Source organism: Electrona antarctica (genome assembly GCF_951216825.1).
Source record: "Electrona antarctica genome assembly, chromosome: 6".
NCBI classification, from domain to species: Eukaryota; Metazoa; Chordata; class Actinopteri; order Myctophiformes; family Myctophidae; genus Electrona; species Electrona antarctica.
Window position 1 is genome coordinate 54,910,871 of NC_136811.1, and position 14,417 is coordinate 54,925,287.

General features: G+C 42.0%; 1 protein-coding gene across 1 annotated transcript; it reads right to left on the minus strand.

Moving 5' to 3' along the window:
* Positions 1-4,720: 4,720 nt before the first annotated feature.
* Positions 4,721-12,375, minus strand: LOC306924631 (uncharacterized protein). Its single transcript, XM_079503212.1, has 7 exons — positions 12,239-12,375; positions 9,721-10,079; positions 8,525-8,553; positions 7,984-8,063; positions 6,858-7,120; positions 5,839-5,981; positions 4,721-5,472 (listed from the first exon to the last, which is right to left on the minus strand). The coding sequence occupies exons 2-7, from the start codon at positions 10,070-10,072 to the stop codon at positions 4,750-4,752; spliced, it is 1,590 nt and encodes a 529-aa protein (XP_079359338.1). The 5' UTR covers positions 10,073-10,079; positions 12,239-12,375; the 3' UTR covers positions 4,721-4,749.
* Between the last annotated feature and the right edge of the window lie 2,042 nt (positions 12,376-14,417).

A 14,417-nucleotide genomic window follows, 5' to 3' on the forward strand; every position in this document is an offset into this window, starting at 1 on the left:
TCTCATAGAGAGTATCCTGTATCTGTTTCATGTCCGTCGTTCACTCTCTTGTTCTTTTGATTTCCGGCAGGCTGTGCAATCCGTCTGGACTCTGGTGCAATGCTGCCCTCCACTGTTAGGGAATATACTCGTTTGTCTTAACGTAAACTAGAAGTAAAACAGTGTCCGCCCAGTGCATAGCTCTGCTCTGTTGATGCTTAGCCTCGGTCCCAGGCTTAATTACTTTGGTTGATGCTAGGGCTAGGCCTGTCATCTTGCAGCTATATGAATTCCGGTTTTTGCTAGCAGCAATAAGGCTTCCGGTTGCCTTCACAGTAATCGTTTTTTCTTCTTTTAGTTTTTTACATACATTTATTTTAATGATTTCATCCATCCATCTACAACCGCTTATCCATAGTCGGGTCGTGGGACAACAGCTCCACCAGAGTGCTCCAGACTTCCCTCTCCAGAGCAACATTAGTGACTTCCTCCTGGGGGATTCCGAGACGTTCCAAGTCGATGTATTTCCTCCAACTGCGCCTTGGTCTGCCCCGGGGTCTCCTCCCAGTGGGACGTGTGTCGAGGATAAATGGTTTATTATTATACTAGAGTAGGCTACTTCTAAGTGCCCTTTGTTACAGATTTTAATTTAAATTGTATAAGTGCTGACACGAAGGGCCGTCTCCTGTGCAGCGTCCACTATAGTCTGAAAACGGCACTTTCCTGGCCCGAATACATGTGGAGAGTTTTTGTGGACGCCATATTTTATGACTGGGGAGTTGTCCAAACTTGTGAACTTAAAGCACTGAGATTTGTTTCAAATGTAAAGTGTGTAACAAATAAAAGTTATTACTATTATTATTATTAGTGCCCACATGGCCCAGCTGGTTTTGGTGCCCAGTTGTCCCTAGTGCCCACTCATCAAAGGTGCCTAGTTGTCCAAGTGACCACTCATCTAAGCTGCCCAGTTGTCCAAGTGCCCACATGTCCGTGGTACCCAGATGGTTTTGGTGCCCATATGTCGAAGTGCCCACATGTCCGTGGTGCCCAGATGGTTTCCCACTTGACCAGTTACCGTCTTGCCCCACTTGATGGCCCACCATGCTTCTTTACACCTCTCCGGCTTAGCCGAGTGTTGTGCATTAGATAGAGGATGTCTCCCCGAGCAAGTGTTCCAACAGATCTGAATCATATCCCTACCTTTTTAAAGCAATAGATAAATATTGTCCTCATAAAAGGATTGTGTGAATAATGATAGTTCCACAAAAGGAAAATAAATTGTCATTTGTCATTCAACTCAAATGTCTTTTATACATTTTTTTTAATTTTAAATTTTAAAAAGCATTTAACTCTTTGAGTGTTTCAAGGATTTCTATATAGTAGGTAGACTTCTCTATGGCATAATGCCGTTTTTGAATGATTTATTGAAAATTCTCTGTTGTGAATGTGTGACAACGAAAGACCTTTAGAGAAAGCTTGACTTGTCTGCTTCCAGGAAAAAAATGAACTGAGTTGATAAAATGTTTGGTTTTTGTGTTGGAAGCCATTTAAAAGAGCCTGCATTTACACTGGGTAGTGTTTCTAGGACAACAAAAAAAGTTATGCCCGGTTGAAGTTTTATTTTCTAAATAACTTTTTTTCTGCTGGGCGTACATAGCCATGCAATATCTCATTTTAAAGGGTGAGTTGTCTAGTTCAATTAAAATAAAATAAAAAGTTTCTCACATGTACCACTGTAGATATTTTGCCATCTATAAATAGCATGGTCAGTCATGATCAATCTGACCTATCCAGCTAAAAGTCCCCATATCTCTGAATTGGAACATCGTATAAACTCAATTCTTTTTTGGGGTAAAATTAGACATTCTAACGCACATTTTGATATATACCATGTTTACATAGTCTTACCAGTACCTTGTCTATTCATGCATGTATCTCAAAAACCTATTATGAAGAAACACAGTTTTGATAAAAAAAAAACAATGTCCTTGGAGGACATTGTTTTGATATGACTTGGTGCCCATGAAATGTATCAAAATATAGACTTGAAAGTATACTGTATTATAAAAAAGAAATTGAGTTATTACCATCTACCGTTACAGAGTAAATCACAGTTGAAACTCGCTTAGTCATATACAATAAACCTCACAATAGTGAACAAAATAGCCATGACAGGTCTAACTCATTGTAAAAGCGTCTTTTATTTTTTATGACTACTAACATAATAAAATTATAATAAATATTACAGAAAATAAATAGGCCTACATACAAAACAGTTGTCCCCAAACTCCCCAGTGTCCCCAAACCACTGCATTCCAGTTGTTCTTGACGGTGTGTGTGTGTGTGTGTAGGCTATCTGACATCATCGTCATCATCATCATCATCACACGGTGACACACTAAACAATGTAAAATCATGATTGTTGAGTGGTGTAAACCACTCCTACAACTGGCTTTTTTGTGCAGAAAAAATGAGCATGGTTGCTATGTTCACCCTGTTCACCCGGGTGTGATTCCTACAACTGGCTTTGTTTGTGCAGAAAAAATGAGCATGGTTGCTATGTTCACCCTGTTCACCCGGGTGTGATTTCATTACGTCAGACATGATTTCATTACGTCATACAGACCTTACACCACTCAGTTCACACGGGTGTGATTGTATACAATACAATGAATGCGATTATCATGCAAGCTCATATAACTCATGGACAAAATAAATCTACAAGCTCACAACGCGTCGCGCATGTGACCTGTTTGAGCTTGTAGAGCTGGCTGTTAGTATCACGATAAAATAATAGGCGACGTTAGAATGACACCAATGAGTGCTCGCGGGTATAATATCCAGCACCATCGCGTCGCCACATTCCACTGGCTGTTGGCTAGTTGCTAGGGGGGACGGGGACGTAGGCTATCTGACATCATAGTCATCATCATCATCACACGGTGACACACTAAACAATGTAAAAGCATGATTGTATACAATACAATGAATGCGATGATGCAAGCTCATATAACTCATGGACAAAAGAAATCTACAAGCTCACAACGCGTCGCGCATGTGACCTGTTTGAGCCTGTAGATCATCATGTTTGTTCTCCGTCTTTGTAGACAGTAAAAGGTGCTGGCTAATGGCTGGAGGGGGGGTTAGTGTCGGTCGGTGCAGTACAAATGTATCGTAGCAGGCATGCAGCCATACACGCATGGCAGTACAATTATTTTATATTGTAGCGTGCCATATACTAGGCGATCTGATCTGAAGAGTAATGTTCGCTCCTTTTATTTACTGTCTACAAATACGGAGAACAAACATGCATCGTTTACTGAAGCAACGCGTGGTTATGCGCGACGCGTTGTGAGCTTGTAGATTTATTTTGTCCATGATTTCTGATCACTATAGAAGGGCATTTTCTACAATAAGATTACCTCAAAACATTCCGGGTTGATCGTCTTCTTTCAATGGTTTCCCGGTATAGCTCATCGGACGACGATGAGGAGACAATGAGTGGTAGTGGCCGGTCCCCGCTCCGGTTCTAAGCCCAGCCACCGGTCCCAGCGACCGGGCTGGTGGGGACTGGAGAAGGCGACTGGGACGCGTATGGATCAATACTACTACCACAAAACTCGCTCAAATAAATATTACTGCTTTCAACTTTTTCTGATAGAAAATCGCTCGGGCGAGACGTCAAACGGGCTGAACACTGAAAACTATGAAAACTCCCTCCGCCCCCACTGTTTACTGGGGTGTGGGATCAGCTTCCAATGGCAAAGCGTACACGTGTGTCACGTGACACGGGTTTTCTGGGAAATGTAGTTGATATTTATGCTCAATACTCTATACAGAGGTGCGGACCGAATTAATCAATTGGTATTAATAAAAAAAGAGAACTACGGAAAATCACGTACAAGTCAGACAGAACTAATGCATAACTCCACGTGTTTTCCAGTAGTAATCTGTCTAAGGGTTAAAAAAAAAATCACATAAAACATATTATCCGCAGAAAGCACAAAATAAACAGCAATTTCAGTATCTATACTCAGACTGTCAACAGCTATTAAAGCTGATTGCCATACAAAAAAAAGGAACATCACGTGCACCAGTTCACAAGAAACAAACATGGTGAAATAGTTTAAAAAAGACATCACATCACATGACCAAAACATTTAAAACATTCAAGTTAAGACATTTTTTTTCTTTCTCTCCTTACAGAGAAATGACACTTCACTGTTCGTCTTGTTTTGAGTAAACTCTCTGTATAAAGTAAACTATGTGTAACGTCTTATAAAGTGATGACTTTATATGATAACTTTATGATAAAAATGAAAGCAGTCCTCATGGTGTCTTTCCACCTGAAGGTCTCGTTCCCACTTTTAAGACACCGTTTACAATACTGTATTCACATTTGAACTTGTATTATGCATTAGCCTATCTCACACAATAACCCTTTATTTATTCTCTTTTTTGCAGTTTCTTTTAACCACTTGAACCCCGACATCCCTATTCTGGGGAAATATTTTCCAGAATAGCAGATCTACAAGCTCATAGACTCATAGACAAGTCTGAATTTCACTGAACAGTGAATGTTCTGTGCGTGTGCTTGTAAATTAATTGGGGTGCATGCGTTTGGTCCGACATACCATTGGTCCGAATCACAACCTACCTCAAACCCTAACCTAACCATAACCGCAAGCACAGAGCAGCGCATCCCTCACCAACCTTAATCCGGTTGTTTTAACGGAAAGTCTGCCTCCCAATGAATTGTGTGTCTTGAGCTCATGAGTGGGGTTCGTCGGTAAGAGCTCTCAGGTTCTCAGCCACGGCGGACGTTTTCTGGATCTTGGTGAGTAGGTTGCTCGCATTGTAAACAACGTCGAAGCTCGGACTGACAAGAAAGTGTTTCTCTAACTCGTCGGTGTCCTTCAACAGGTGCAAGAGATCGCCCGAAGTGAGGTACGCAGTGAGCGGCGATGGTGGCACGGTGAGGTCGACCTCCCCAGTAGACGTGGTCATCATGACTGTGCCGGACACAATCGATGCGTAGGAATCGACGCGTTGATTTAACTCGCAACCCTCACAGCGGTGCACCACCACAGATTGGGGATCAATGTCCTTTTGCGATTTGTCACATTTTTCACAACACCTCTTGTTGGTCAGACGCACGAAACGGATCGGTCCCGAGGTGGCGTTCAGAGGTTCTTCCACAGAGTTCGGCATCGACAGGTGATGTGGTATTTCCAGGTCGGCAACGGGGGTAATGCTGGTTTGTTTTGTGCACGTGAGGTAGAATTCCGTTTGCCGTCTGGTTGAGACGTTTGAAAATTCGTAGCACGAGTTTATTGCGATGCGGTTTATTTGGCTGTTCCACAGCCGCAGTACAACTTGTCCAGTCGCGTCGGAAATCCAGCACTCTTTGATTTCTTGGTCTTCACCTCCCGACTTTATCATGTCATGGCTGCCATCCTTGATGCAGATCACCCGTGCCTGTAGTTTTCCAATCTGTAATAGTGAGAAATGTACATATAGGGTAATACGTCATGGGGGTGTATAACCCATTTTGACCTGAGATCAGATTCTAAAAATGTCTTCTACATCCTGACAGTTTTCTGAAAAAGCTATGTTTCTATGTCAGTGGTTCAAAAATAGCAGACCTACAAGCTCTTAGCGCGCCACCGAGTGGCGCGCTATGAGCTTGTAGATCTGCTATTTTTCAATAGCTAAAGCATAACATAATGCTAACACCAAAAGGGGTTCCCACCCAAAATGGGATAATCATGTTTCATAGATGCACATAGTAGCATTTGGTTAGAACTGCGCAAATATGAAAGTATCCAGTAACCGCCATCAGCCATCGCCAAAACGTACCATCTCTTTTGGTCCCATTTTCAACACTTGAGCTATGTCCATGTTCACTGATGCCGTAGGTGGCTTGGGGATGAACGGTACAGTTGTCTCTGCCATGAATGATATGTCTGACACAAGGATATCAAATGTGTCATCTGAGGTACCTGCAGAAAAGACATATTGGAGTCATATAATAATTGCAATAAAATAAGAACATGGTTATTTATTATATTGTAAATGTAATACTGTTACATATTAACAATTCACCAAGTTAAATGTCCAACCATATCGAATAATTTGAAATTAATTAGATTGGATTATGTATGAATTATTATATTTTAATTAAAAAGTATATATAAGATAGATAGATAAATAGAATAAATAATGGACCTTGATGTGAAAAGGGTTGAAAACCACAGATTTAAACCCTATAGGCCTATACTTGTTGACCAGAATCCCCCAGGGATCAATAATAAACCCCCTACTTTCCCCCCTGTACACCAATCTACAAGTTCGCACGCCGATCTACAAGCTCACTAGAGCTTTATACATTAAAACCCTGCAAGCCCCAGCGATGCTTTTTGTCAACATTTTTATTTTAATGAATTACTTTTTTCTGTTCTTTTTAAACATCATCATCATTGATGTTCATTGTCTTGCAATGCCATTGGTCATGATATTTGCATAGAAATAGGCCTACCCCCCACAGAGGCAGAAATTCAACTTAAAAATCTCTGGAGCTGACCTGTTCTGACATTCCATATGTTGATCTGACCTCATCGAACCCTGGCCTGTACACTCAAGACACGCTCCATATGTGGCCAGAATTCATTCCATATGTTGATCTGACCCCTTTGTTAGGGGGGTTGGTTTTACTAAGGTTACCCGCAAACCCACTATAAAACCCTTTTTTTCTTCTTTTTTAGTTTTTATATTGGAAACAAAATATAAAAAATTTTGGGGTATGTGACACTAAACAACGTACATAAAAACGGGTCCCAGAAACGCCAATAAAAGTGATGTTCAAGTTCAATACTTACTCCAACTCTTCTTAATCCGTGACAGTTTAACCGGGGTGGAGTTGTTTGCTGCCTGGCTAAACGACCTGTGCTTCGCTGCGCTGAATATCACCGCACGGTGGAATTCCTCCTGGCCAGTTTGTATGACAGCGTTGAAGTATCTGCACGACTTCTTTGACGTTTGGATGTCGGTCACGCGGTGTACGAACCCGGCCACTGTGTCGTCTCCGTCAGCATAGCGTGGTTTCTTCTGGAGTCTGCCGTGTGCCACCGTATTGTTTTGGCTGAGGAAGTAAACAAGGTAGTCAAAATAAAAATGGGGGGGGGGGGGGGGGGGGGGGTTCCAGACCCACAGGAACGCACCCAGGGCCCGATTCCGGCGAGCCGCCCACGTCCGAAACGGTTGAGAAATGACAGAGTTAACGTGTGGGGGTCCCTCTACTGTAGCCTGTACTGTACTGTACTGTACTGTACTGTACTGTACTGTACTGTACTGTACTGTACTGTACTGTACTGTACTGGCACACCCAAAATCACCATATATACAGTTAATATGTACGTGTGTGTTTGTGTGTGTGTGTTAGGTTGCGCACAGGTGGTGAAAAACAACCATGCTGTTTTCGTGCTCAGACGCACCCAGCCAGCCAGCCACCCAGGCAGGCAGGCAGGCAGGCACCCACCCACACACATACTGACTTAAGGAAGTGGTTGCACCACTTAAAAAATGCACAGTAATAGTTGTATTTGTAACTTGAGTAGAGGCACACAATTCCCAAATAATCTTATGGTAAAGGTACAGTATGGAGTTGAAAAACGTCCCAAGGTTTTAGGAAGAATAGAGTAGGCTACATCAATCTGCTTTCTCCCAGCGAGAACACTAACAAAGAGTGAAGAGAACATGAGTCAGCACGGCACACTAAGGGCCGATTCATACTCCTATTTTACCGCTGTTTCGGCGCTGTAGTGCCGAAATGATTTCGGCTCGTCAGAAATTTTCAGTAGCACCGAAGAGCCGACTTTAGGACGGTACCCGCGGTACCCCCCCGAACCTCAAATTACGTCACATTGTAGGCTCTACAGAGCCGAACCGACTTTTATTCGGCTCTAAAATAGGAGTATGAATCGCCCCTAATAAGCTGAAACTCACCCGATGTTGTTGTTGTTTACAATGTTTATGTTCTTCACACTGAGACCTGTAGGGGTGCTGGTCAACTCGTCCTGGTCATCCTAAAAAAAACAAAAAAACATCATAGACACATTTAGAGTTGTGCCACAAATACACACTAGCCGGTGTCATCTTAAATTGTCCGTACATTTATAAACGGAGCCTACGCATTCAACACCATTCATTCACAAAACGTGAAGTTTTGATATATAAGTCATTCATAATTTATTTTACCATTTGAATTCTAAGTTATCTGGTATTGTTAAAATGTGTGGGGAGCACGTTGACGTGGTGTAGACTTGTAGAAGTTATATTTGTCCTGTTCTTAGTGCAAAACAAAACATGCATGCAAGTTAAATGTTCTGTACAAAGGACACTTTGACACAAACTCTGGGGGAGCCCGGGTTCGAACAGGCAACCTTGCGGTTGCCATCCAGCCACTCTACCCCTGAGCCACAACCGTGTGTATTACTATGAGCAGAGATCGAAACCAACTCAGATTATACTGTTACTTGCTACTCACCTTGTGTCTCTTGCCTTGGACAGGACCACCTGGGTGAAAAAGGAAATGAACAAAATTACAAGGTTGTGCTGTGGCTAGGTGTGTGTGTACAGATCATGTCCTACACATGAACAGTTTATTTACAATTCATGAATCGTTTTCCTTCTTGATTACTTTAAATTATTGCAATTAATTTCTCCAATTCCTCATGTGTAGTATGAATCCCTGTTGCTGCCAAGTTATGGGCGGGAACCCCTTCTGGTGTTTTAAGCATTATGCTATGCTTTAGCTGTCTGCTATTTTTGAAAGATTGTGAAAATGTGGCCCAAATCTTTGAATATATTATTTGAATATATACGTTTTTAACTCAAATCTTTGCTTCTGGGGGCGTCCCTGGAACGACATATTTTCAGATGGGGGTCGGCGGCCAAATAGGCTACGGGGTTCTTGACATGTAATATTGAGCACCACTCAGGATTTAGAAGACTTTTTTTTTGTTTCTATAATTTCTATCCCATGATTTTGTAACCCATTTTTCACCCCTGTGTCATCTAATGTTATCTAATGTGATCCTGGGCTCTACACACCCTCCGCCAACTTGGGGAGAGCAACGGACTTGAACTCATGCTTCCTTCATGCATGAGTGTCCAAGTCGATCCTTTACACCTGACAGGGGGAGTTTCCCTGGTTGGACGTAGCGCGTGGAAGGTTATTCCAACCAGTTCCTTTTCCCTCCATCAGGCACTCCGGCTGGCCAGGGGGAGGTAGTTTAGAGACCAGGATTACTGCTTGTTTTTTGTGAGGGTACCTACCCTAGGGGACACGGGGAGAACATGCAAACTCCACACAGAAAGGCCCTTTCGCCAACCCCGCCTCAGGTATGGGCACTGATGACGCGGAAGAGAGGACACGCCGCCAACACCCACAGCTTCCCGAGCGGGAATCGAACCCAGGACCTTCTAGCTGTGAGGCAACAGCACTACCAACTGTGCCACCGTGCCACCCTCAGAAGACATTTTTTTAAGAATTGTTCTCAGGTCTAAATGGGTTAACCTGGTCCTGCCGGCGAAAACACGGCGGTGGATCCTATTGGTTCACTGATCTGAACCAATAGATTGGACACACCGCTGAAGTGTTTCTTTTGTTGGATCGCACCTCGCAAGGAGTGTTGCAAGTTGCACTCTTACTGTAACAAGGCTGTCTAGCATCTACTGTACCATGATTTGTTTGCTTGGTATCGTCTAAGGTACGTTTCAATAGAGTAGGATCGATGTTCCACTGTATCTTCTCCAGGTCAGGGAAAGTATCCTTGATGTCCTCGTCAGTTTGCAGTAAATCCAGGAATCTTTTGCAAGTGTCTTCTCCTTTATCCATGATCTTGTCCACAAGGCTGATGACATGTCCCTCCACATCATCCTTGTTGATGTCCTTCAGCTCTCTGTACTCACGCTGGGTTATCAGAACAGGGTCTGAAGTCTGAAAGACTCTGTCAAGGATGCGTTGGGGGTCTAAACACAGAATGTCCTGAAGCTCAGTTTTATGACGCCTGATTGCATCTTTGGCTGCCATGCTGAAGCTGAAGAGAGGCACAGGGAATACATTGGTTAGGTGGGGAAACACATTTTCAAAGTAAAAGATGTTTTTTTTATTATAGAATATATCGCTTAGGCATTTGTGCAAACGTATTGGCATCAATGAGCAAAATGTACTTAAAGTGCCAAAAGTAAAATTATGCAGAATTTCCCCAGTTTTACATTTTCTAATGTACAAAAAAAACATTTGAAAATAGCCAATCTACAGCAAGTAGATCGGCAATTTTCAAATGGCCAAAATGAAGTGGTTAATGTATGTTTTGTATAACAGTGCAAAATGTCTTCTAAATCCTGACAGTTTTCTGAAATACCTGTTTCTATATCAGTGGTTCTCAATATTTCATGTCAAGAACCCCAAAGATTATTTTCCTTAGGTAAATACATGTCACGAGTGGAGATGTGTTCTTTTATTTTATTAAGTTGAAGATTATATGAGAAGCATATTATATGCCAATGTGCAATTTCATATCGAGTGTAAAGAAAAATAGACGAGGACACACAGTTTTCTTCATTTTATAGCAGAATTATACGTTTATTACACGGCTTGGTTGAATGCTTGATTCTGATTAGTTCTGATTAGTTAACACACCGCTGAATTCAGCGGTGTGTTATTTCTTGATAATGACCACTCCGCTCTATAACAGACCGCCGTCTAATCAAAGCCTCAGAGCACCTGCTGCGCTACTTGGATTTTATGCTGTATCCAACATGACAGCCATGTAAACAAACACACAATGTAATTTAATTAAGTTCTCAAGAATGTGACATATGACACAACATTTGAAGCGAGAAATAGACGATGCAGTACCCGGAAATGTATTCCATTTGACCAACACTCAACTTTCTTGTTTCCGAGGCGACTGTTGCGCTCTGCGGGGCCAACTTGGAATACTTCCATTACCGAAAGCAAGGAAATACCTCGTTTTGTTGTCACTTTTGGGTCAATTTATTAATGTATGTTTTTAGTAGCTGTGTAATAATTGGGATAATGTATGGCTATATGTGGTCATTGTTGCAAGGACCACCAGGCAATAGGCATACATTAACCCTTGCATAATGCATGGCCTATAACAAGTATATAATGCTTTAAGCTTAATTGTGTAATATAGATGATTATAACAATTTGTATTCATTCACATTTCTATATTTAATGTAAACAGTTTGTCCTAAGAAAGGTAAAAGTTCTATATGTATTATGCTATGCACAGTTACACACAGCTCAGATGGTCAAAGGCTACTGGGGTCTTGGCAGGAGAGATGCAATATAAATTGTTCTATTAAGATGTAAAACAAACTGTAACAAGAAATACATACATTTTACAGCCTATTAATAACTATAGGCAACAGTATAGATTGCAGCCACTTCTATAGCCCATCTTTCATAAAACAACGCTTCAAGTGTTTGATCATCATATAAATCATAATCAACACACAACGGTTTTGTTGTTATCTACTTATCGACAAATTCCGACAATGGTGGAAAGTAACTAAGTAGGCCTACATTTACTCAAGTAGCCTACTGTACTTACTTAAGTACAATTTTGAGGTATTTGAGGTACGCATACTTGAATATTTCCAATACTTTTACTTCTTCTCCACTACATCTCGGATCCAAATATTGTATTTTACTCCACTGCATTTATTTGAAAACGTTAGTTACTATAGTTACTTACAAAGTAACTTACTTTGTAGATTTTGATTATTATTACAAAACTGAAAACCTACATTAACCACTTTGGCCATTTGAAAATTGCCGATCTAATTGCTGTAGATTGGCTATTTTCAAATGATTTTTTTGTACATTAGAAAATGTAAAACTGGGGATATTCTGCATAATGAGTAGGCCTATTTTTACTTTTGGCACTTTAAATACATTTTGATCATTTGATGCCAATACGTTTGTACTTTTACTCAAGTAGGCTACATTGTATTCCAGGCTTTTATTTGTAACGGATTTGTTACAATTATTGTAAGTAAACAATATTCAAACAATTATTAAAGAAATACTTGAGTACTATTTCTATATTGCTTCATTGATACTTTTACTTAAGTAAAACGTTTTGGTATATGCTACGTTTTCCACCACTGCTTATCGACTGCTTATAGCTTACTTGTGAACAATAAACACAGATAGGCTACTCACTGTAGTCCAAAGTCCACTGAGTCCCAGTGTGGCAAGTTGTGTTGTAGCCTCCTACCTGCATAGGCTATTATTGCAAAGAATAGCAGTCCACCATATGTGGTTTAACTATTAGCCTACAGCACTTTATTTACTTAATTGTCTTGTGTGGTGTTGTATTCGTCGTGTAATAACTATGTACGGTCGGTATTCTATGCTTCTCTGTTGTTCGCTGCTGCTCTGATTCAGACTCCAAAAAACAAAAGACCCGCTTGACCAGTGTTGCCAGATTTTGCGACAGAAGGTAAATGAGCGACCAGGACACCAGGTCTATGAAAACACATTAAGCCACAGAGCCACTCCACAAATTTAAATCTAATATTCATCAGCTGTTTGAAAATAGCCAATCTACACGCTCACAAGCTTGTAGATCTGTTCTTTCCCAAAAAATCTTGGGGATGTTTTTTAGGCCTATAAATAAATAAATAACAAATCTGGTACGGGGGTCGGGGCTGCACGGTACAAAACATTGTTTTCAGATGAGGGTCCTTGACATGAAAATGTTTGAGAACCACTGGTTTAAACAACATTCATGAAACAAGCACCAAATATGCAACTACACTTTGAAAACAAGCCTTAACTACCAACATATTTACGAGCAACTTTGGAGAAAAACAAGCCCGAAGTCGCTTATAACAAGCGGACATGGCAACAATGTGCTTTGACCGTTCTCTGTGACGTAACATCCTGTCTGCTGTCTTAAAGAGATAGGACATTTTCAGTCCTTTTGATTGATTGATTGATTGAAAAATGTATTAACAGTTTGCAGAATTACAGTACATTTCAAGCACAAACTCAATACAAAGGCTGTTAACTGTGAGTGGATGACCCAATTAAGCATTACACTTGTTTCCAATAGGGTCCACCATGTTCAATTCATCAAAAACATTTAGAGACGTACAAATAGACACTTCTATATAGACAAAGGACAGAACAGGAATTCATCATAAAGGAGGTAAAAAGGGAAAAGAAACATGTACAGTGAGGGAAAAAAGGGGTGGGCGGTGGGGGGGATTCACGTTCAGCTCCGTTCATTTGTTTGTTTTCCTTGGAGGAGCTGCGTTGGGTCCCCAAGTCGGCTCCGTGGCCGTATCTTGAGTTGGCTGTGTGGCCGTGACCGTCTCTTGTGTTGTCCTTGTGTTGGGTCCCCAAGTCGGCTCAGTGGCCGTACCTTGAGTTGGCTGTGTGGCCGTGACCGTCTCTTGTGTTGTCCTTGCGTTGGGTCCCCAAGTCGGCTCAGTGGCCGTACCTTGAGTTGGCTGTGTGGCCGTGACCGTCTCTTGTGTTGTCCTTGTGTTGGGTCCCCAAGTCTGCTCCGTGGCTGTACCTTGAGTTGGCTGTGTGGCCGTGACCGTCTCTTGTGTTGTCCTTGTGTTGGGTCCCCAAGTCGACTCAGTGGCCATACCTTGAGTTGGCTGTGTGGCCGTGACCGTCTCTTGTGTTGTCCTTGCGTTGGGTCCCCAAGTCGGCTCAGTGGCCATACCTTGAGTTGGCTGTGTGGCCGTGACCGTCTCTTGTGTTGTTCTTGCGTTGGGTCCCCAAGTCGGCTCAGTGGCCATACCTTGAGTTGGCTGTGTGGCCGTGACCGTCTCTTGTGTTGTCCTTGCGTTGGGTCCCCAAGTCGGCTCAGTGGCCATACCTTGAGTTGGCTGTGTGGCCGTGACCGTCTCTTGTGTTGTCCTTGCGTTGGGTCCCCAAGTCGGCTCAGTGGCCATACCTTGAGTTGGCTGTGTGGCCGCGACCGTCTCTTGTGTTGTTCTTGCGTCCGTGTTTGAGGGATTCCGATTTTACAGGGGCCAGTTTCGAATTGCAGCCGTCCGTAGGTGCCCTTTGAGAGCGGTTTTGAAGGAGTCAAGGGATTCGCATGTCTTAATGGCTGTTGGTCATGAAGTATAGTATACACATCCCCATTTCCAACTGTTTTATTATATTTTTGAGACTTGCTTTGGCAATGTAAGTATGTTTTCTCATGCCTATGAAACTCTTTTTAATTGAATTGAAGTGACCAGGCGGGTCACATCATAGCCTATTACAGTGGCTCCCAAACTGATTATTTGTGTGTGTGTGTGTGTGTGTGTGTGTGTGTGTGTGTGTGTGTGTGTGTGTGTGTGTGTGTGTGTGTGTGTGTGTGTGTGTGTGTGTG